General features: G+C 54.4%; 1 protein-coding gene across 2 annotated transcripts; it reads right to left on the reverse strand.

The window, feature by feature from the left end:
* Positions 1-647: 647 nt before the first annotated feature.
* Positions 648-21,855, reverse strand: COLGALT1 (collagen beta(1-O)galactosyltransferase 1). 2 transcript variants are annotated; one of them, XM_082380154.1, is made up of 13 exons: positions 20,746-21,855; positions 19,321-19,431; positions 18,463-18,580; positions 13,263-13,397; positions 11,909-12,113; positions 10,342-10,461; positions 5,563-5,639; positions 5,383-5,489; positions 4,985-5,117; positions 3,571-3,698; positions 2,498-2,704; positions 2,175-2,270; positions 648-1,357 (listed from the first exon to the last, which is right to left on the reverse strand). In XM_082380154.1, the coding sequence occupies exons 1-13, from the start codon at positions 21,006-21,008 to the stop codon at positions 1,327-1,329; spliced, it is 1,731 nt and encodes a 576-aa protein (XP_082236280.1). In that variant the 5' UTR covers positions 21,009-21,855; the 3' UTR covers positions 648-1,326. The 2 variants fall into 2 exon arrangements, with proteins under 2 accessions (XP_082236280.1, XP_082236279.1); XM_082380153.1 differs by having other exon boundaries at positions 648-2,270; positions 20,746-21,851.
* Between the last annotated feature and the right edge of the window lie 257 nt (positions 21,856-22,112).

Raw genomic sequence — 22,112 nt, forward strand, 5'->3', positions numbered from 1 at the left:
ATTTAATTTTGCTTTTTTTGGTTTGTTTAGCTGTATGTTCTCGTTTTTCCACGAGGATCACACACCATCCGTTATTTTGTAAAAGCCTCAGGTATATGCCTGCACACCCTAAAAGGGCTTGAGAATCTTGAGAACCCTTATTTGACCCAGAAAATTCAAATGCTGTTGAGGATGGATAAATGCCCCACCTCCCTCGCCCCTGGGGTGGGACCACTCTGAGGTGCATGCTCTATGCTGCCCCTGCCCCCCAGTTGCCTCCCCCCACCCCGCCAATTGCTCACTGGCACCCCCTGAAGGGCTCCTTCCCTCTCTGCCTCACGTCCCCACCGCCATCAGGGTTTCCTGGGGTCACCTCTCGGATAATTCAAATCCTCATCTTGGGGTCTGTTTTCTGGAGACTCCAAACTATGACAGCCCCCCTCTTCATTCTGTTATTTGACCCCGCAGGACAGAGTGAAGTTGACCATCTGTCGCCCCCGGGCTATTCTGGGGAAGTTTTATGGGGCACACTGGAACCCCGGGGTCTCACTCCCCCCGCCGCACCTGGTTTCCTCCCACATCTTGGCCTGAAGCGGGGGGGTGGGTGGGGAGTGTGGGTGGTGCACAGGTGGTGAGCAGAGCATTGGGCCAAGAAGGGAACACAAATGTATGTGAAAACCAACCAGGAACATTTAATAAAAAAATAAGCAAGTTATCCAGGACCCGACCCGGACAGCAGTTAGTTATCCCTCAGAGAATGAGGCACCGCTGGCTGGCTCTGACATTCGTTTCAGGCTGAAGACCCAGCGAGTCCTCCAGCCTGTGCCGGGGGACGTCCTGCCCGGGCCGTGGGTAGCACCCCAGTGCAGCGGAGCCCACGCGAGGCCCCAAATGCATGATCCCACCAAAGGCTTGGACAGAGGAACGCCATCGAGCAGGCAGAGACCACACCTGACGTGCAGGGCAGGGCAGTCAAGCAACTGAGACCAGGAGTGGGCATGGGAGACCCTGCCCCCAGCTTCACCCCTCACCCGCTCCAGGGGGGCTGGGTCTAGCAGGGGGGCCTTGCATGAGGACATGGGGTTGCTGGAACCCATGGCTGCCCCTGGCAAGGGAAGAGCCACCCCCTCTCTTGGGCGGTGGACAGAGGATGTTATCTGCACACGGCTCGGGTGAAGGGGGGTGGCGGGAAATGAGGAATCAAACTCAGTCAGCCCCACTGGGAGTCCATGAGGTCAGGCACACAGCCAGCACTCAATAAATGCTTGCTGCATGAAGAAACGAAAGGACTCCTTCATCTCTGTTGGTGATCAGATGCTGACTGAACAGCTGTCATCCTGCTTTGTATCACCAGTGCCCGGCACACAGGAGATGCTCTCTGGATGGGTGGGGAAGAAACCAATTAGGAGTGAAAAGCATCTTGTTTATCTTCAGCCCTAGCACAAAGCTCAGCTCCCAGCACACAGCAGGCACTCAATAAATGCACCGAGTCAGTAAGGACTTCTGTGTCACAAGTACAAGGCACATAGTAGGTGCTCAATATGTCTCTGAATAAATGAAAGTTTACCTCACTAGTCCCAGAGCCTGGAATGGTGCCCAGCATACAGTAGGCACTCAATAAATACTCGAATGAATTCAAACAGTGAATGTGTATCACTAGCGCCTGCTTCTTGATGGGGGATCGATAATGCCTGACGACTGGATCCGTCACCGAGGGAGGGAATAATCATGCCTCGTTCACTGCCGGAACGCAGGAACCTGGTACCCAGTACTCGCTTAAAGTGTTGGGCGCACGAATTGTTGCCACCCAATCCACCTGTTCCTGGCGTACAGCAGGCACCTCCGTTAATGCTGCCTGCGTGCACGTGATTGCTGAGCAAGAGCTGGCTGGACGCCGCCCTGTGTGGGGAGCCCTCCTTGGCCTGCCAGGGGTCCACAGGGGCCCCGCTGTCCCCGGCGGGCGTGCGGGGGCCGGGCCAGCGACAGGCTGCTTTGGATTCATGGCCACCGCCCCTCAGAGCTCTCAGAGCTCATCCCGGGCAGCGCTGTCCAGCGGGGACTGCAGCACGTCAGAGTTCTTGGCCTCGCGGCTCAGGGCCTGCTGCTCGCGCATCTTCTGGGATTTGGCCCGGTCCCAGTCGGTCTTGACGTGCTCGTTGTTCCACACGACCGAGGTCTCTGTGTCGCTCACGTACCCGTCGTCCCCTGTGTAGTGTGTGGGGTAGATGAGCAGGGGCTCCACGGAGAAGGCGCGCAGGTCCCGAGGGGAGAAGTGGGCCTTGTATTCAGACCTGCAGGGGAGGGGAGCACGGGGGCCGCAGTGGGTTGGGGGGTGAGAGACGAATGGAGACAGAAGTGGGTGGCAGGGGTGGGGGGAGGGCGGCGGCGAGGGACCAGATGGAGGAAGAAGCAGGCAGAGGGAAAGCCACCTCCCTGGGACCCACGAGCCTCACGCCCCCACCCAGGCCAGCTCCACAGCGAGACCCCAGCCCGCCTGCCCACCGCCAGCCCCTCTCACACTGGGTGCTTGTCGAACATGACCGGCAAGAACTCGTCCACGGGCAGCATCTTGGAGAGCGGCCGGGCAGCCAGCAGCTTGCGGGCGCCTGGCAGGGAGACCACGTAGGCCAGCGTCCAGTACGAGTAGTCGGCCTCCACCAGGTTCCTCACGCGGGGCACAGCCTTTTCGGGGTGCTCCACCTGCATCCGCTTCCGGCCCACGTAGCTGGGGTGCAGGATGGGGGCCCTGTCACCTTCCTCCCACCTGCCCACCCAAGAGTGCTAACGCAGAGATCCACTGAGCCCCTGTCAGGCCCTGGGGGGGTGGGGAGCAATGAGGAGGCTGGTGTGACTGGACGGGGTGAGAGCAGGCCCACAGGGGTCTGGGGCCGCAGGGAGGAGAGGGGGCTTTTTCTGAGGGCGCCAAGGAGGATCTGGAGCTGGGGAGGCTGTGCCACAGGAAGGAGAGCGGAGCTGAGAGGGGAGCTGCTCTGGGTTCAGAGGGCTGTGAGGCAGGTGGGCAAGGTGACGGATAGGGTGAGCAGTCAGGAGTGAAGGGGAGAAGCTACTGCTCCTATCAATAGCATGGTCCTGAGTCTGAGGCCCAGAACCCACATCAGGGCCCTGCACATGGTGGTGGGGGCAGGGGTGGGGTGGGGAGGATGAACCAACCCACCTACATGAGATGCCAAGGGACTGTTCCAGAAACATGCTGGCCATACTCTACCTAGCACTGGTCTGAGACCCAGGCTCCCGTGGGCATACCCCACTCAGCCAAGCCCCCAGGCTTCTGGCCCTGCAGCCAAGCTCGGATCAAACCCACCCCAGGCCACACCCCAAGTTCTTTAGCCACGTTCCCCAGGCTTCCGGGTCAAATCTTAGCCTTATTCTCTACCCCACAGGCTCCAGTCAAGTCTCCAAACCCTGAACGAGCTGGCAGGCTTCCACCAGGTCCCTAGACTTCTGGGTCAAGAACAAGTCCTCCTGCCAAGCTCCCAAAAGTTGGCCCAACACATTAACCTGCAAAGGCCCTCCGACCTAGAGGCTCTAGGCCACACCTTTGAGTTCTGGCCCCTCCCAGGCCCCACTCACATGAGGTCCCAGTCCAGACCCTCCCGCTCCACATCCTGCATAAGGTTCATTAGACGCCTCTTGAAGAAGATCTCAAAGCGCAGGTCGTCCTCGAACACGAGTGATTTCTGCAGCCTGCGGTCCACAACCTGAGGGAGGAGGCCCTGCTGAGATCTTGGAGAGATCAAAGCCAGGCCTGACCCCGAAGCCAGTTCTGCTTAAAAGCTCTGGGGCACCAGGAGAAAAGCAAACCCCATCCCCCCCCACACACACACCACCACCAGTTTGGATCTACCTCCCGGCCAAAACTTCCTCCTCACAACTTGGCAGCAGATTCCACAGCCTCACCTCAGCCTGGCTGCTCCTTCCCAACCCAGGGCCTGGGCCTACGCTGTGCCTTTGACACAGAGCACCCTTCCCCCACACAGCAGCAGGTAGGTTCCCTCTCACCCTTCTGGCCTCAGCTCACCTGGCACCTACTCAAGAGGTCCTCCCTGACTATCACCCAAAGCTGCCAGTTGAGGATAATTCATAACCCTGGGCCTCTCCTGTAGATGCCTCTCACTTATTTCATTGTCATTCATTTCTTTGTGGATTATCATCAGTCTCCCCACCTCCCAGGGCTGTGAGCCCCCTGAAGGGGGCTGGGTCTATCTTGGTGGCTGTCGTGTCCCCAGCACCAGCAGCAGGCTGGGCACACAGTAGGTCCTTGACAAATATTCCCAGAATGAATGAACTAGAGAATCTTCACGACTGCCCCTGAAGTTTTGACTCCATCATCTGGGGAAACTGAGGCTCAGATTGGGAAATGCCTTCCTTGCTCACAGAGCTCACCCCTCTCAGAGGCAGGGCTGGACTTGAACCTAGATCCCCTCTGGCTCTACAGCTTCCCGGACACTGCAATCCCTGCCCCATGACCTCCATGATGAATATCAGAAAAGGAGGGCAACCTGGCTGAGCACCTGTCGCCTCAAACACCAAATGCCCCATCTGGCCTCACGCCTGCTGGTCCAGGTTCCAGCCCGTGCCTGGCATCCTCGCCCATCATAACCTTTCCTTCCAAGGGTGTGTGATGAGCCTCTGGGGCTAATGGGGTAACAATGTGTGGGGTCTGCATTAGTTATCGTCACCATGGCTATTACTCCTACTAGTAAGCTTTGAGCACGGTGCCAAGGCTCTAGATATTTGACAGTGGGTGGACATAAAGAGGTTTTGCTTCGAGGTCCTGGGCCTCAGACCCTACCTGTTTCTAGAGTCAGGCTCAACCCTCCCCAGACTCAGGCTCCACATCTGCACAGGAGAAGGACGGCAGCTCACCCACCCAGGGTTCAGGTGACACATTCACTAAAGAGACAAGACTGTCTGGGGTGCAGGTGATTCCCTCCTTGAGCTGTTAAGAAGGCTGAGGAGGGCCCTGCCCCGCTGCGGGACCCACCTCTTTCCAGATGTTATAGTGGCTGAGGAAGCAGCCCAGTTCGCCCTTGGTGAGGGGCCGCCCGTGGTAAGGATCCTGGTAGCCGGGCAGCATCTGGATGCCCAGTGCCTCTACCTGGCTGGTGTTCATGGCTCTGCAAGGGGGGTCAGGAGGGGGTCAGTGGAAGACTCTCTCTGCCCACAATTCCACCATTAGCGACATTCCCCCTTGCCACCACCCCCCAACCTGCGCACCCCTCTTGGACCCAATGTGGGCTGCCAGGGCGTGGTCTATACCATGTGCGCAGACCTGCCAGCACCCCGCGCAGGGTCAGACTCACATCCGCTCCACAGCCGCCACCCGCGAGGTCTACACACCCACACGTGGAGCCGCCCCTCCCCCGCCGGGGTGGGACTCACTTGCCGTCCACAGCCTCCACCAGCCGGCACTCGATCTCCTGCTCCTGCAGCGCGCGCAGCATACGTTCCCGTCGGTCCTGCCGCCGCTTCAGGTTGATCATGAAGACCTGTGGCCCAGAGCCTCGGTTGGACCCTCCAGGTCGGCCCCCGGCCCCACCCCTGAGGGAAGGCCCAGCCTACCTCGTCAAAGCCCATCTTGTCTGGCGTCTTGGTGGGCGCCGAGATGAACCGCGAGGGCTCCGCGGGTGGGTGCTTCACTGGGCGGCAGAGAGAAGCCGAGGGGTCACGGGGGTCACTGGGAAGTGGGGGGGTGTCCAGCCTCTTTCCAACGCCCCCTCCCCACCCTCTGCGTGGCTCCGTCATCCCGAGCTCCTCAGCCTGGTGCTGGAGACCCTGTCCGACACGGCCCCACTCACAGCATCAGTGCTAGTCTCTCTCCTCCGCCTCCCACCCACGCTGGCTGTTGGCACTGCTCCAGACTTACCCATCCCCCATTCCTACCTCTGGACTTTTGCACACACTGGGCCTCTACTGAAATACCCTTCCTTCCTCCCCTCCTCCCCCTGAGTTATCAGCTAAGAGGCCTTCTGGGACGGGGCGGGGGGTGGGCGGGTGGCAGCAGAGGAGTCTCCCGACCTCCCCAGGCTGTCAGGTACCTCTTCGGGGGTCCCCACAGCGCCTGGGCTTCCGTCAAAGCCTCATTCTGCTGTCCTACCTCCCCGGCTCCCTGATTATCTCCCATGAGTTCTGCCAGACGGATACCAGGTCTGTCCACTCACACTGGCTCCCTACGCACAACACAGAGCTCGGCACAAACTCATAAAATGAACAAAGGAATGAACTTCCTCATCTATAAAATGGGCTAATAAATCTCTCAGAGGTTTATGTCATGATAAGATGCCATGAAATCACACACATTGTTTTGGGTTAAACTGTATCTTCCCCAAAAAGATACTTTGGCATCTTGACACCCCGGTACCTCAGAATGTGACCTTATTTAGAAAATAGGATCTTTAATGAGGTCATTAGGGTGGGTCCTAAGCAGTTTGACTGGGGTCCTTATAAAAATGGGAAATTCGGATACACAGACACACACAGAGGGTAGACAGTGTGAAGACACACAGGGAGAAGATGGCCATGTGACTGGAGTGACACACCTACGAGCCCAGGTATGCCAAGAATTCCAGGGTGTTCGTGATTGTTCCCCTTTTAGCTGCTGTGAGCAGTGCTCAGACCATATCCCTGGGCCCTGTCTTGGTACATCCCTGACGGTTTCCCACAGAAGGATCAGATCCACAGGGGACTGTGGGCCTGGTGAGGCTCCTGGTCATCTACCAGGCTGGCCCAGAAAAGGTGAGTGTGGCATCTGCCTCCCCAAGAACAAAGGCCCTGTGTGAGCTCAAAGGACAGACACAGGCCCCTCTGTCTGGGAGAAGCCTGGGCGAGGCTCAGGGTCAACCTGGCACCTCCCACCTCACAGCCAGGGCCTCCTCCAGGGACACTGTGCCCTGGGGTTTCTTCCTATCCAGGGCCCGTCAGAGCTCCCTGCCACCCCGTCCTCCTCAGGGGAGCCTAGGACCCAAGGGCAAGGCTTTGGGATCTGAAGACCCAAATTCAAATCCCAGGTGCCCTTTCCCTCTCTTTCTCAGCCTCTGCCTGCCCACTTGGGGTGTGGATGGTGAAAGGACCTGCTGATGGGAAGTGGGGGTATCTCTTCATCCTTTCTTATCAGTTCTGGGAAAATGGAGCACATTAGGGTCCAGAAGGAGCAACACAATGCAGCCTTTCCAGAGAGCCATGTCAAAAACTGCAACACCCCTAGACCCATCATAGGGTGAAGAATTAAACTTGACCACAGAGAGGTCTGGCCTTTGCTCCCAGCTCCTGGGAGGTTGAAGCCCTTGGAAATGTCTTTGTTTATCTCAGGGCTTGGGCCATACTGGGTATGTATGCCAACAGTGTGATTTAGGGTGGAGGTCTTGGGCTACTTGGTATTGGCTCAATTTCTGCAGGGACTGGAGATGGAGGTTAGCCACGTGGCAATCATCTGTATCTGTGTGTAGGAGCCCCAGTAAAAACCCTGGCCATGGAGGCTTGGGAAGCATCCCTGGTGGGCAGTACACCATGCATGTTGTCACATACTAGTGCTAGGAGAAGTAAGCACTGCCCATATGACTCCACGGGGAAGGGACAATAGGAATCTCTGTGCTTGGAGCGCTCCTGGATGCTGCCCCATGCACCTTTTCCCTTTGCTGATTTCAATTCGTGTCCTTTGGCTGTAATAAATTGTAACTGTGAGTATAATAGCTTCCAGTGAGCTCTGAGTCCCTCTCGTGAATTATCAAACCTGAGCATGGTCTTGGGGACCCCAGATTTTGCAACTGGTGTAAGAAGTGAGGGCAACCTTGTGGATATTCCCTAACTTTGCACCCACTGATGCATGTCTAGAACTCTCTCGCACATGGCAATGTTGGGAAAAATGGGAAATGCACCCCCATGCCGCTCAGGAGAAGACTGGTAAAGTGACATATGACACAGCCAAGAGTGAATGAATCGGTGGCTGAACATCTACATGGAATACTACACAGCAAGACAAGAGAACGAGCCACAGCCACACGCAGCACCCGGTGACAGCACAGACGAGGACATGGGGCAGAAGACACCGCACTTGAGCAGCTTGACTGATGAGAAGCACAAAAAGGGAAAAAAACCGTCAGCTGGTGGAATCATGACAGTGGGGGACCCTGGGGAGGGCCAGAGCCTGGTCCGTGTCTGGTGACAAGGATATTAAAAACAGAGAACGGCGAGCTCCGAGAGGGAATGCAGGCTTCCTTACTGTTTTCCACATACCTTGCCCTATGCACCTCTTGCATCTGGATGTTCCTGAGTTGTTTGCTTTTAGATAAGGGTATTTTTTTGGTTGTCTATGTTTTAATTGGACACAGATTGATCAATAAAAACATGATAACATTGAAAAAAAATTTTTTTAATAAAAAAATTAAAAAATAAAATAAAAACAATCATCATGCTGCACACATATGACCTGTCACTGCTGTGTATGCTAAAACTCAAAGAACAGGATTTACACTGAGCCAAGTTTATGGGGCCAACTGGGAAAGACACCCCGTAGTCCATGAGCAGGTAGGGAAGGAAGTTGCTGGATTCCCCACACACAGAGGGCATCACTCTGAGCTTTTCTCTAAGCTTGAAATTTCATTGTAAAAAAGATTTTTTTCTTTTTTGGGCCGTACCGCACGGCTTGCGGGATCTCAGTTTCCCGACCAGGGATCAAACCTGTGCCCCCTGCAGTGGAAGCGCAGAGTCTTAACCACTGGACCGCCAGGGAAGTCCCGAAAGACCTTTGAACACATGAAAAATCACATGCACAGCCCTGGAACAGGTACCCACACAGAGGTGGAGAAAAAAGGTGGTTTTCACTAGAACTGTAAGGAAGGATTTGCACAAATATCTGAAACCTCCAGACCCTCCTTCCGTCTGTTCTGTGTGATTTGCTCTGGCGCTTGAGAAACACGAAAATATTCACGCTTCTGTTGTGCCTTCCGTTTATAACAGCAGCGTAAACAGTCTTCTGACCAAAAATAACAAGGGAAATATATGTGAAAAGTTAAACTAGGAAAACTATGGCAGCCTGGAGAAGCTTCTTGGGTTCCGCTCGCCCACAGGAGTTGGCAAGAGGCAGAGACCCACTTCTTATGACTACAGCCTGGTGGGTTTGCCAGGCTGAGCCTGGGCAACTACATGGGACAGACACTTGGGTGTCGCGGGGGTCTTCACACTGATGACCTTGCAGCCTCCAGGTGTCACCTCAAAAGACCCCAAAGCCCCCACAAAACAAAGAAGGTAGGGTGTCATTCCATCTTCAGCCACAAGGGGAAGCCACAGACAGAACCTTCTAGAAACGGATCAGAGCCGGGCCCAGGGGGTGGGGCACGGACTGAACCTCAGGGCAGGGGCCTGGCCCTCCAAGGCCCTCTCCATCTGTGCAGTGGGAGGAACGGCCATGCTGCTTCCCAGGCCTTCACAGGGATGTGGTCAGCACAGGGCAAGGCCCCTATGGAAGAGGACGCCGTACCACTATCCGGTTGCTTCAGAGACCCTCAGCCGGGGCAGAATCCCCTCCTCAAGCAGCATCAATGGCAGCTCGGCCCTGTGCGTTCAGCCCACCTCACCAGAGGGACAGCTGCTAGTTTAATAGTCTACGGATCTATCTGTATATGTGTTAGAAAGACATGAGCTTGCAACCACGGTAAAAGTATGTAGTCTCCAGGACCAGGTATAGTCTCCTTTTTAAAATGTATTCAAGTTAAAAAAAAAAAAAAGTGTCCATTAAGATAGATATTAAACAAACAATAGTGGGTCTGGAGGTTGGCAGGGACATGAGTGACAAAATGGCCCGAAATGGCTGTGTCCTAGATGCTGCCACGCACATGCAGGGCCATCAGTGAAACCTGCTGCCCTCACTGCTCCTACACCCTCCATGGCTCCTGACTGCCCCGGAGGAAAAGGCCCGCTCCTCAGCCGAATGTCTGAGGCCCCCGCCCTGGCCCTGCCTGCCAGCCCTGCCCAGCTCACCAGCCCCACTTCTGTCCCGCCGACCTCACCTGTTTCCTGAGCTCACAGCCCCTCCAGCCTCCCGGCCTCCACACGTGCTGCTCCCTCCGGCTGCAATCCTCTTATCGGCTAACTCCTACTCACCCTGCATCTTAACGCCACCTCCGCCAGAAAGCCCACCCTCATTTCCCCGAGCATGCCGTGCACAGCTGCTTGCAAGCCAGCACTCTGTGAGAGGGGGGGCAGCCGTCCACCTGTTCACACTGGGTTCCCAGTGCCCGGCGAAGAGACTGGCGCCCAGCAGACACTCAGTCAGTGTTCACAGACGCGAGATGGCGGGGAGAGGGAGGCGACTCAGCCCTCCCAGGTTGGCGCAGGCAGACTCACCCATGACCTCCAGCTGCACGTGCATGAAGCTCTCGGCCTCATCCTGGAGGGTGCTGTGTGCCCGCAGTGGCACCGGCAGAAAGCCATACACCTCCTTGTTGCAGACGTACATCTGGACCTCTGGGGCCAAGGAAACAACAATCAAAATTGAAAACAGAGCAATAAGGCAGTGGAGGCAACCTCCGAACAGAGCATTAGCCTCACGGCCCAGCATGGGGCCAGAGCGTAAAATGGGTCCAGCTGTTCCCAGCAACCGGCAGAGACCGCCCCCCCTCGGTGCTCCATCTGGGAATTGGAGCCAGAACAGGGGTTCGCAGTGCCAGGAAAGAAGACAAAAAACTCCAGAACTGTTAACGAGTGCCTTGCACCGGTACTGACTCAGTCCCTGCAGGATTCCACGACCAGGCAAACCGCAAAACTGCGGGTGAACAGTAAAGATGCACATTTATGCACAAAAATGAGATGCAGTTGGACAAACCATGAGTAACATTATCTCTGTGTTAGTGCTTTTCTGAATGGTTTCAAATTTTATAATGAGTATATATCTTTTTTTAAAGTGATAAACCCAACGAAAACGATTTTCATTGAAGGGCCAGACAGTAAATATTTAGGTCTGTGGGCCAAACAGTTCTGTCTCAACAACTCAAGTCTGCCTTCGGACCGTGCCCAGAGAGGGCGTGGAAGCTCTGCGCCCCTTCCCCCAAACCTTGCCCCGTGCACCTCTTCCTCTGGGTTGTTCCTGAGTTATATCCTTTTATAATAAACAGTAACCTAGTGAGTAAACAGGTTTCCCGAGTTCTGTGAGCTGCTCTTGCAAATTAGCAGAACCCAAGGAAGGAGTCGCGGGAACCTTTGATTTCTAGCCATTTGGTCAGAAGCACAGGTGACAACCTGGACTTGCGATCAGCATCTCAAGCGGGGTGGGGGACATAGTTTTGTGGGGTTGAGCCCTTAACCTGTGGAATCTGAGGCTATCTCCAAGTAGACAGAGCCAGAACCGAGTTGGAATTGAGCTGAATTCTCAGACACCCTGCTGGGGTCCCAGAATTGCTTGTCGGTGTGGGGAATACACCCCCACCTCCAACCTACACACATAGGAATTGGGTCCAGGAACCCAAAAGGCATTCTTAGCTTGCGTCCATACGAAAACAGATAGTGGGCCAGATTTGGCCCATGGGACATAGTTTGCTGACCGTGGTTTAAAAATAAATGACAGGTCAGCATATGGCTATGTTTTCTTCCTCTTTAAACTTTTTTTTTTTTTGCCCGAAGTATACCACTAGGGAACAATTATGCTCAACCACAGATATTTGGGGGAATATAGGAAAATATCAAGATGGAAATAACTTTCAATAAGCAAATCTTAAAGACCTGGGGAGTGAAGCCACCCAGCAAAGCCAGGGCTGGAGAGATATCCTGGGGATATCATCTGAACACCTGGATACAGCTGCACCTGAAGTCATCGCTACACCCTGCAGTTCTGGTTCTGTGAACCTTCTGTGGGCTCAGCACTGGTCCCAAAGAAGCAGAGAGACACCCCATGATGGCAAACCCCCTGTGGGCTCACCTGCCTGTTTGCAGGAGAAGGCAAAAACAATGATGTCGTCGAAGGACCAGGTATAGTCGGGGTGGGGAGGGTAGAACGCCAAGTTCCTGGATGCCGCCTTCCTCAGGTCAATCAGGAAGGTCGAGTGCACCATGGGGACTGCAAAGCAGCCCCGGCGGTCCCGCTTGCGGAGGGGGATGTAGGCAGGCGTGCGCTTGTAGTAGCCCTGTGGGGAGGCGGGCAGAGTTTTGCATGGGGGTCCCTAAAGGTGAGGCTGGAGGCCCGGGACAACAGGAGGCACAGAACACCCGGAGAGTAAGACTGGGTGCCAGTTTCTGGCTGTGGTGGGCATTCCCTGAGCGCAGGGCTCTGAGCAGGGCCTGTCAGTCTCCAGCTCCAGAGTCTCAGTTGCTGGGCAATGGCACAGAAACACAGGGAAACAGCCACTCATTGGCAGACCCAGCTCAATACTTCTGATCAGAAAAGCAGCATTTGAGAAAGGAAATTAAAAAGCTGAAAAAGGGACTGGATATTTGAGATCCTTTGATTTTAAAATTAAACATCAGAAGTGGGACTTCAAGAAAGTCGGGGGGCAATCTTTTAGAAGAGAAGTTTTAGAAGCTTCTGGAACAGTCCTCTCTCTTCCTCCTATCCTTTATGAACTGGAATTGTTAGCATATAACATTTAGATTTCTATGACATACTTTAAAATATAGAAACCACTGAATTATTCACTTTAAAATGGTGAACTTTATATTTTGTGAATTACACATCAATTCAAAACAAAAAGATAGGAGGAGATAGGATGGATCAGTATCCTGGCTCTAGCCACCCAGCCCCCTTCCCCTGGCACAGCCCTGCTCCATCACCAGCCCCTCACTCTCCCTGGCTTTGCCTAAAACCCCACCCTCATCACTGGGTGGGACAATCAGAGCCTGACATTTTCCTGACTTCAGTAATTGGTTCAGGGGTAGGAGGAGACTGGACAAGGTTCTATCAGAGTGGACTTTGGCTGAATGCTGCTGGGATCATTCCCCAGGAGTTTGGAAATGAAGCCACGCAAGGCATGGAGGAAGAGGAATACTGTTTGAACACCTGGATCAAGCTGTGCCTGAAGTCCCATCCTGGCACCATCACGTCATAGCTATGTGAGCGCAGGCAAGTCGCTTCCTCTCTCTGCATTTGTGTTTCTGCCTCAGTAATGGGTGTAGGGGCAGGGGGCACACAATCGTAGACCCTCCCTCAAGGTCTATTTAAGGATTATCACAATAGTGTTTATCAGATGCTCACCATGAGGCAGTGTGAGGATAAGTTAGACTCCAAATCCAGCCCCCACCACCCCCAGGCCCCTGCCCTACCACGGTAACCCCCTGACCTGGGAGGTCATCCCACACCAGAAGTTGGAGTACGCAGCCCGGGAATCCAGCATGGGGGCCACCACCGTCTTGTTCTCAGCGATGAGCAGGGTCAGCGTGTCAGGGTTGAGGATCAGGTTGTCCGCGTCCACAAACTGCAAAACACCCGACATGGCATCAGTGTGGGCCGCCAGAGTGAGCCAGGCTAGGCCACAGCTTGGAACAGCTGGGGCAGAGGCCGGAGCCCTGGGGAGGGGGGCGCCTGGAATAGCACATGCGGCCCTGGAAGCCACCTGCTCCTCAACGGACAGCTCTGCCTAAGTCACCAGCAGAGTTACGTTCACACAATGAAATACACGACACTGCAAGAGAAGGGACGGACCACACAGCACGAAGCGACACAAATGGGTCCCACACACGGTGCTGGCGAGCCACGGGAAGTGACAGCGGGTGCATCATGTGGCTCCTTTTAGGGGAACTTTTAAGATGGGCAGCACTGGTCAATGAGGAGGACAGTCGGGGCTGGAACACACTTTTTTCTATGTAAGTTAAATGCCAACAAAAAAATTCGTAAAAATGGGATCTTTACATAAGGCTTTTTTTTTTTTTTTTAACACCTTGAATGTTGGGGTAAAAAGATGATAACTTGTTTGCTGCAGCCTGGAAGGAAACTCACCAACCCATGAATAGGGTCATCATGGTGGGGGGTGCCTGCTTGCCCCCCCAAAACCGTATGTCACCAACACCTTCCAGAAAGGCCACACCAGAATATTCATGGCAGGGTTGGTCATCACACAAACTGGGAACGACCCAGGAGTCTAGCAGTGGAGAATCAGCTACAGAAACTTTGGCCCTGCCCTGCTGTCCCCTTGCAGAATGTGTCGAGACAACTGAAAAATCAAGCCACAGGAAACAATTAGGTAAGGACGTTCCTGTCTACTGGGATGTGAAAACACACACGGCATGATATATTATACAACTATTATTAGGAGGTGGGTTTTTTTTTTAATGCATCTGGTCCACAGATATGCTTTCCGTTACCCATGCAGGGTTTTTCTGGGTTTTTAAAAAATTTTATTTATTTTATTTATTTATTTTTGGCTGCGCTGGGTCTTCGTTGCTGCGCACGGGCTTTCTCTAGTTGCGGCAAGCAGGGGTTACTCTTCGTTGCGGTGCACGGACTTCTCACTGCGGTGGCTTCTCTTGTTGCGGAGCACAGGCTCTTGGAGTGCGGGCTTCAGTAGTTGTGGCACGCAGGCTCAGTAGTTGTGGCTCACGGGCTCTAGAGCGCAGGCTCAATAGTTGTGGCGCACGGGCTTAGCTGCTCCGCGGCATGTGGGATCTTCCCGGACCAGGGCTCCAACCCGTGTCCCCTGCATTGGCAGGCGGATTCTTAACCACTGCACCGCCAGGGAAGCCCCCCATGCAGGATTTTTAGAATGTATGAATCACTTGCCATAAACAAGAGCAAAAACTAGAATCCCTGCCTTCTCCAGCAACGCGGGAAGGGCATTCCCAAGTGGCACGCCCCAGCTGGAGATGGGAGGTGGCTGTCCCTTGGGACAAGCCGTGCGGTCCTGTTATGTTCCTGCCCAGACCCCTGCGGACATGTGAATTTGTGACCTTGGAATACAGCTGCAGTGGAAACAGCCAGAACAGTCTGGCAGTTCCTCAGGAAGTGAAACATGGAGTTACGGCAATTCCTGTCCTAGGTACAGACTGAGAGAACTGGAAACAGGGACTCGAACAGACATCTGCACACCGCGTTTATAGCAGCCTTATCCACAGATGCCGAACTGTGCAGACAACCTAAGCGTCCGCTGATGGATGAATGGATAAACAAAACGTGGTCCATCCATACAATGGAATATCACTCAGTCAGAAAGAGGAGTGAAGCACTGACACACGCTACAACCTGGATGAACCCAGAAAACATCAGGCTGAGTGAAACCAGACCCAGAAGGCCACATGGCGCATGATCCTGTTTATGTGAAATGTCCAGAACAGGCAAATCCACAGAACAGACAGCAGATCAGCAGTCACCAGGGGCTGGGGGAGGGGGATGCAGAGTGACTGCTCATGGGCACAGGGTTTCCTCTGGGGTGATGGAAACTAATTTTGGAAGCACATAGAGGTTGTGGTGCAAAACATGATGAACGTACTAAATGCCGCTGAACTGTACACTTGAAAAGGGATAATTTTATGTTATGTGACTTGAACCTCAATGAAAAAACGCAGCCAGAGAGCAAGCCTCTCTGGGAGGTACGACTACAAGGTATGATTTTTTTCTTTCTTTCCAAGCTTCTTGTTGTTTCTTGTATATTTTCTTACAAGTAACACCCACAGTGTTTGTAAAAAGAGAAAAAAAGAGGCCATTTTAATAATAATTTAAAAACACTAGACAAATGATTTCACATTCCAATATGGATTACTGAAGTCCCCGATTACAAAAATATACGGCATGTCAAAAGCTGCTTTGAGTTCTGAACCAAAACCTTGAGTTCCACCCAGGTTTGCTGAGAGAAAAAAGTGAAAACCAGCCAACGTCAAACCATGAAAGCAAAACCCAGGGAAGCAGACAAGGTGGCCCTGGGCTGGACGGTTCTGGGAGGTTCGAGTTCCACCTCTGTTCTTCACTGTTTCTGAGACCCCACCCAGCAGGCTGTCACTTCCCTCTCTAAGCCTCCACTTTCCCATCTATAAAATGGTCTGAGAAGGCGCCAACTCACAGGGATCCCAGGAGGAGCCTCTTCCATCCTTCCTCCTCCCAGGAGATGGTGCCGTCCTCCCCACAAGGTTCAGGCCAGGACGTGAGGTCCTTCCGGCACCCACACATCCAGCAGGGCCTGTCCCCTTGGCCTCAGAACGCATCCTGAACCCACAGTCCCATACAGGCCCCCACCTTGGCCTCCTGCTGCCCCCCCTCCTGCCCCACAGGCCCTGCTCCCCACGGCAGCCACAGGGACTTCTGAAAATCAGAAATCAGAAATCGGAACCTAGCCCTCTCCTGTTCACACACCCTCCATGGCTCCCCATTACCTTCAAAGTAAAAGCCGCATCCCTCCCTTGGCCTGAATAGTCCGGCCCCCACCTACCACCTCAGCATTACCCCCTCCATCACTCCACTCTGGTTACACTGGCCTCCTCGCCAGTCTTTCAATGCCCCAGGCTTGCTCCCTGCTCTGTTTCCTCTGCCTCGGACGGACGCTGGCCCCCAGCTCCCGCTGAGGCTGGCTCCTTGGCTCCTTCAGATCTCTGCTAGGGCCCCCTCCTAAGGGAGGCCCCCAACCCCTGGTACCTGTGGCCGTGACCTTATTTGGAAATTGGGTCTTTGCAGATGTAATTAAGATGTAAACTAAGATGGAGTTCATCCCTCCTACACTGTTGGTGGGAATGCAAACTGGTGCAGCCACTATGGAAAACAGTGTGGAGGTTCCTCAGAAAACTGAAAATAGAATTACCATATGATCCAGCAATCCCACTCCTGGGCATATTCCCAGCCAAACCTGTAATTCAAAAAGATACATGCACCCCTATGTTCATAGCAGCACTATTTACAATAGCCAAGACATGGAAACAACCTAAGTGTCCATCGATAGATGAATGGATAAAGAAGATGTGGTATAAATATACAATGGAATATTACTCAGCCATAAAAAAGAAAAAATAATGCCATTTGCAGCCACATGGATGCAACTAGAGATTACCATACTAAGTGAAGTAAGTCAGAAAGAGAAAGACAAATACCATATGATATCACTTATACGTGCAATCTAAAATACGGCACAAATGAACCTATTTACAAAACAGAAACAGACTCACATACACAGAGAACAGACTTGTGGTTGCCAAGGGGGTGGGGGATGGGGGAGGGAAGGACTGGGAGTGTGGGGTTAGCAGATGTAAACTATTATACATAGGATGAATAAACAACAAGGTCCTACTGTCTGGCACAGGGAACTATATTCAATATCCTGTGATAAACCATAATGGAAAAGAATATAAAATAAATAAACAAATTAAAAAATAATTACTTTAAAAAAGAGATGGGGTTCATACTGGATTAGGGTAGGCCCTAAATTCAGTGACTGGTGACCTTATAAGGAGAAGAGACCACGTGACCACAAAAGCAGGGACTGGAGTGATGCAGCCACAAGCCAAGGAGCACCTGGAGCCCCCAGAAGCTGGAAGAGGCAAGGAAGGATCCTCCCCTAGAGTGCAGCCCTGCCTGCACCTTGATTTACACTGCTGGCCTCCAGAGCTGCAAGACAATAAACTTGCATTGTTTTAAGCCCGCCAGTGTTGGTGTTTTGTTATGGCAGCCCCAGAACACTGATATATCATCAAGTGCCTTTCACAGCACTGGCCGCCTTCTGATATTTCCTCATTCAGTTTTGTTTGTTTTCTGGTCACATCCACCTTTCCTGGGATGCTAGGAAGGTGGGGCTCAGCCTGTGCTGACCCTCACTGGGTCCCCAGGGCCCGGCACGAGGAGGGCACAGGGAGTGGACGATAGATATATGCTGATTAATAAATTAAGAAGGTAGAGACCAAAGCTTGAGGTTTGGCACGAAGATGGAAACCGACCGCGGGCACTGTCAAACTGGCATCACTGCATTCAACCTCCATGGTCAACCAGGCTCAGCTGTCAATGCCCTGCCCATCGCACCAGGGGAGGGGACCATGCCCAGGTCAAGGAACCCGGCTGAAGGAGCTCACAGGAGACCCGTGATCTGTGGGCATGTAACCCAACATTGCATTCAAAACCTCAACCGCTCCCCTCTTCCCAGAAGCCCAGAAGGAGGAAGTAAAAGTCAGGGTTCAGCAGCTCAGTGTCGCCAACATCTCCCAGCCCCCGCCCCATCCTCCTGCTTCTCGGAGTGACCCGAGGTCATCATCGTGGTTGCAGAGAGAACTCACATCACTGGTGATGCTGATAAAAGTGGAGATGACCCAAGTGTGCAACTACAGGGGTCGGCTGGGGACACAAAAGCCCATTCGTTCCTGATGATTAAGAATCCAGGTGGCCGAGGATCAAATCCCAGCTCCTCCGCTAACTTGCTGTGTTACCTCTGACAACTCACTTCCCCTCTCAGAGTCTCAGTTTCCCCTCTGTAAAATGGGGTTAAGGCTGGTCTCCGAATCCCGCCACTCTGCCTTCCCTTGGATACCCCAGACCCTCGGCTGGGGACCCATGGGTTGGCTGGCCAAGAAACTCACCAGGATGTAATCGGCCCACATGTCCCGGGCCGATTTCAGGGCTGCCTGGCGTAACTTCATGACGTGCTCATAGCGTGAGTCAGACCAGTGTTTGGGGCCCTCCTCGTCTGGGTAGGACCTGCAGAGAGGCAGCTGTGATGTGGGAAGCACAGGGCATTCTTGGAGCCCAGAGAGGGTTTGAGCTGGCTGAATGTGGGGTGGTCAGAGAGGGCTTCCTGGAAGAGGGGATGTGTAAGCTGGATCTGAAGGCTGGGAAGAAGCACGGAGAAAATAGGAGAACGGAGGTGTGTCCCCAGTAGGGGGCACAGCATGTGCAAAGGCCCAGAGGCGAGGGGAAAGGGCCTCTACTGCCTTGCAGAGACATCCCTGAGGGTGAGGGGGAGCCACCAGGAGAGAAGACGCAAAGCACAAGAAAGCTCGGAGCCTGTCCTCCCAGACTCCTAATCTGGTCTGGGCAGTGGGTGGGTACAGACATTAATCCTGAAAGAGTGAAAGGAACCGCAGTCCCCATCACTCAGGGGCTCACGGGCACGCTAAGCAGCAGAGCTGATGTTGCAGCTGAGTGACACAGGGGACAAAGCAGCGGGCGTCCACCACAAAGACCAAGGAATGAAGGAATTCCAGGTGGAGCGAACGGCGGGGGCAAAGGTCCAACGGGAGGCTTCTGACCCACTGGTGAAGCTGAGGTAGGGTCAGAGTAGCCACAGCTAGCGCTGAAGGCTGCAGAGCTGGGCTGGAGCATCAGGGACTGGGGGCGGGGGGCTGGCCCAGGATGATGGGGAGTCATGGAGGGTGTGTGAGCAGGGGCACAGCCAAGTCCAGCTGGGGGCAGGGGGCAGGGCAAGGCCTGGCACTCACTTGGGCTCCTCTGCCGGCCGCCACTCCACAGAGTGGTACAAACTCTTCATGGCCACCAGCCATTCCCGAAGCACGGCTGACGTGTTGTCTGAGTTGTGGTCCGTGGCCACCCTGCAGACAGCACAGGCCAGTGAGTGAAGTTAGGGAGACCAAGGCAGGACGAGCAGCAGCAAGGCAACAAGGGCTCCCACGACCTGGCTGGGCCTCCCACCAGCTACACAGCCCTGGGCAAGACACTTCCGCGCTCCGTGCCCCAATTTCCTCATCTGTGACACAGGGGGTGAGGACAGGGCCCACTTCACTGGGCTGCAGAGGGGATTAAACAAGCTAATTTTGGAAACACACATTAGATGATGTTCGTAGTATGGGGCATCTAGGATCTTATAACCACATTCACTGCTAAATATGTGAGATTTAATAAAAATACATATATATCACGCAGCCCTGCCCCACCTTCCTCAATTCTCTCCTATGAGCAATACCACTTTGGAGTGGGCTGTGGTCACTCATTCATTCAACAAACATTTCTTAAACACCAACTGTGTGCTTGGATTATCCGGCCTGGAGGGAAAAGGAATATTTGGAAGTCTAGTGTGACCAACAGCTGAGAGTTATTCTCCCAAAATAACTGTTATTTAGTCAACAACAAGGATAGCAACGATGACAATAATAACAGTAATGATAATAATAACCACGGCTCTGGTCACTGATGCCAGGCGCAAGGGCTTCACACTCAGTAACCTGTTCATCTTCAGAGACAACCCAACTAGAATTGTATTTGTATCCCCATTTTCCAGATGAAGAAACTGAGGTAGGAAGCGGTAAGTCACCAGTCAGGCTTGTTCATGGCCCTGCCCCATTCTGCTTCTAGGAAGGATCCACTCCCCCCAACCTTCCGCCATCCGTCGCACACCCCACCCACCCACTCCAGTAGTCAGAAGGCAGGAGGTCCGATTCAGGCTGGGTTCAGGGAGCAATACAGCAGCAGGAGCGGAAAGACGTTCAGTTAGTAGCCGTGCAATGTGGGCCACTGCAACGCCCCAACTGGGGGTGGGGGCGGGTTCTCAAGCTTCCCTTTGAAGCTGTGTGTGCTCCCAAGTGGATTCGCGGGTTAGTCCCCGGCAGTGTGGCACGGGTGATCCCGGATATGCCCTAATGTGGGGGCCAGAAGGCAGAGCTGTGGGCCGCCCCACCCTAAAGAGGCCAGCTTGCAAAGCGCCGTTCGGGCTGGTGCTAATGCGGCAGGGGAAAAGCAAGCAGGAAGGCACGCGTAGGTTTGTCCTGCCCTGATGGGGGACAGCAAGCAAAAGGCACGCGTGGGGCTGGCCCGCCCCGCCCGGTGCCAGGACAGCGGGCGGGGCGCGGCGTGGACCCGCCGGGATGGGGACAGCAGGCCGGATGCGGGGCCGCGGGCGCCGCGCTCACCACAGAGCTGTGCGGTCCCGGGGGTGCCGCAGCCGCTCGAGCGCGCCCAGCGTGGCAGGCAGCGCGTGGGCCGCGTTGCGCGCCAGCAGCGCGACGAGAACGCGCGGCGCCTGCAGCGGCGACTCGGGGCTCCAGCGCTCCTCTGGGAAGTAGGCGGCGGCGCCCGGCGGGCCCTCCAAAGGCGGCAGCGCCAACAGCAGCAGCAGCAGCAGCACCGGGAGGGGCCGCCCGTGCCCCCGGCATGCGCGTGGGGTCGCCGCCATCGCGCCACGCGTCGCCTTTAAGCCGCTTTTCTGCCGGCGGACGCGGACGGCGCCTTAAAGGGGCCGTCGGGACCCCGCCCCTGCCGCGCGCCTTAAAGGGGAGGAGAGCTCCTGGCGGAGTCAGCCGTCAGGGCCCGCCTCCAAACGGTCTTAAAGACACAAAGTGCCTCCTACCCACCGCAGCGGCCCGCTCGAAGTGACGTCAATCTGCAGGCCTGCCCGGGAAGCCCAGCCGACCCCGACCCCCACCCCAAGACGCTGAGCGCTCTGAACTTGGGTCTGTGCGGTAAAGGTGTCAGAGCTCAGAATCTGCCCTGCCACCGAGCAACTGCTCCCGCCAGGATCCCAGCCTGATTCGCCATCCAACTTCCATTTGTATAAGACCCGGCTGTGTCACGAGTCGAACCTGGATAGTCAGGATCTGGTTTGGGACTCAAGATCTGAGCCTCAGTTTCCTCTGCTGCAACATGGGTTTTACCACTCTAGTTCTCGACCTCCCTGGGATGTCCTCAAGGGTTGTTGAGTACCAAGCGAGTGGGCCCTGGCGTCCCCAGACCTGGCTTCAAATCCAGTCCCCGCGTGGGCCGTCTGTGTGAGCCTCAGTTTGTCCACCTGTAGAATGGAGTCATAACGACCCCGCAGGCTTGTGTGAAGATGGAACGGGAGGGAGGTGGACGTTTCCAAAGAAATGCTACGAGGGGGCTGTTTTCCAGTAATCTAATGTGTTTTCTAATTCATCGTTTTTGTGATGCTCAGATATCTATTTATTAACGTGAGTGGTGGGGGTGGGGGCTCAATATTGTTAAGTAAAATTCAGGGCACAGATCGTGTGTCCTCAGTGTGTGCAAGAGACAGTTGGGCAAAAGTTAGGAAGGAAAGGTGAGGAAAATCTCATTCTCTTGGGGGAGGAAACCATGGAGTGTGCATTACCCACCTCTGAAAGCTGAACTGAGAAAAACACTGGGGAAGTCCCTCCCAGAACCTACTCCGGAAGCAACTGGAAGTCTTGTGATGTGAAGCTGCCAGCCTCCGGTGGACAGATGACTTTTCTGGCAAACAGGAAGGCAGTAAAAGCTCTACTCTCAGCTGGGAAACTTGATACTA

Source organism: Balaenoptera borealis (assembly GCF_965194805.1).
Source record: "Balaenoptera borealis genome assembly, chromosome: 2".
NCBI lineage: Eukaryota > Metazoa > Chordata > Mammalia > Artiodactyla > Balaenopteridae > Balaenoptera > Balaenoptera borealis.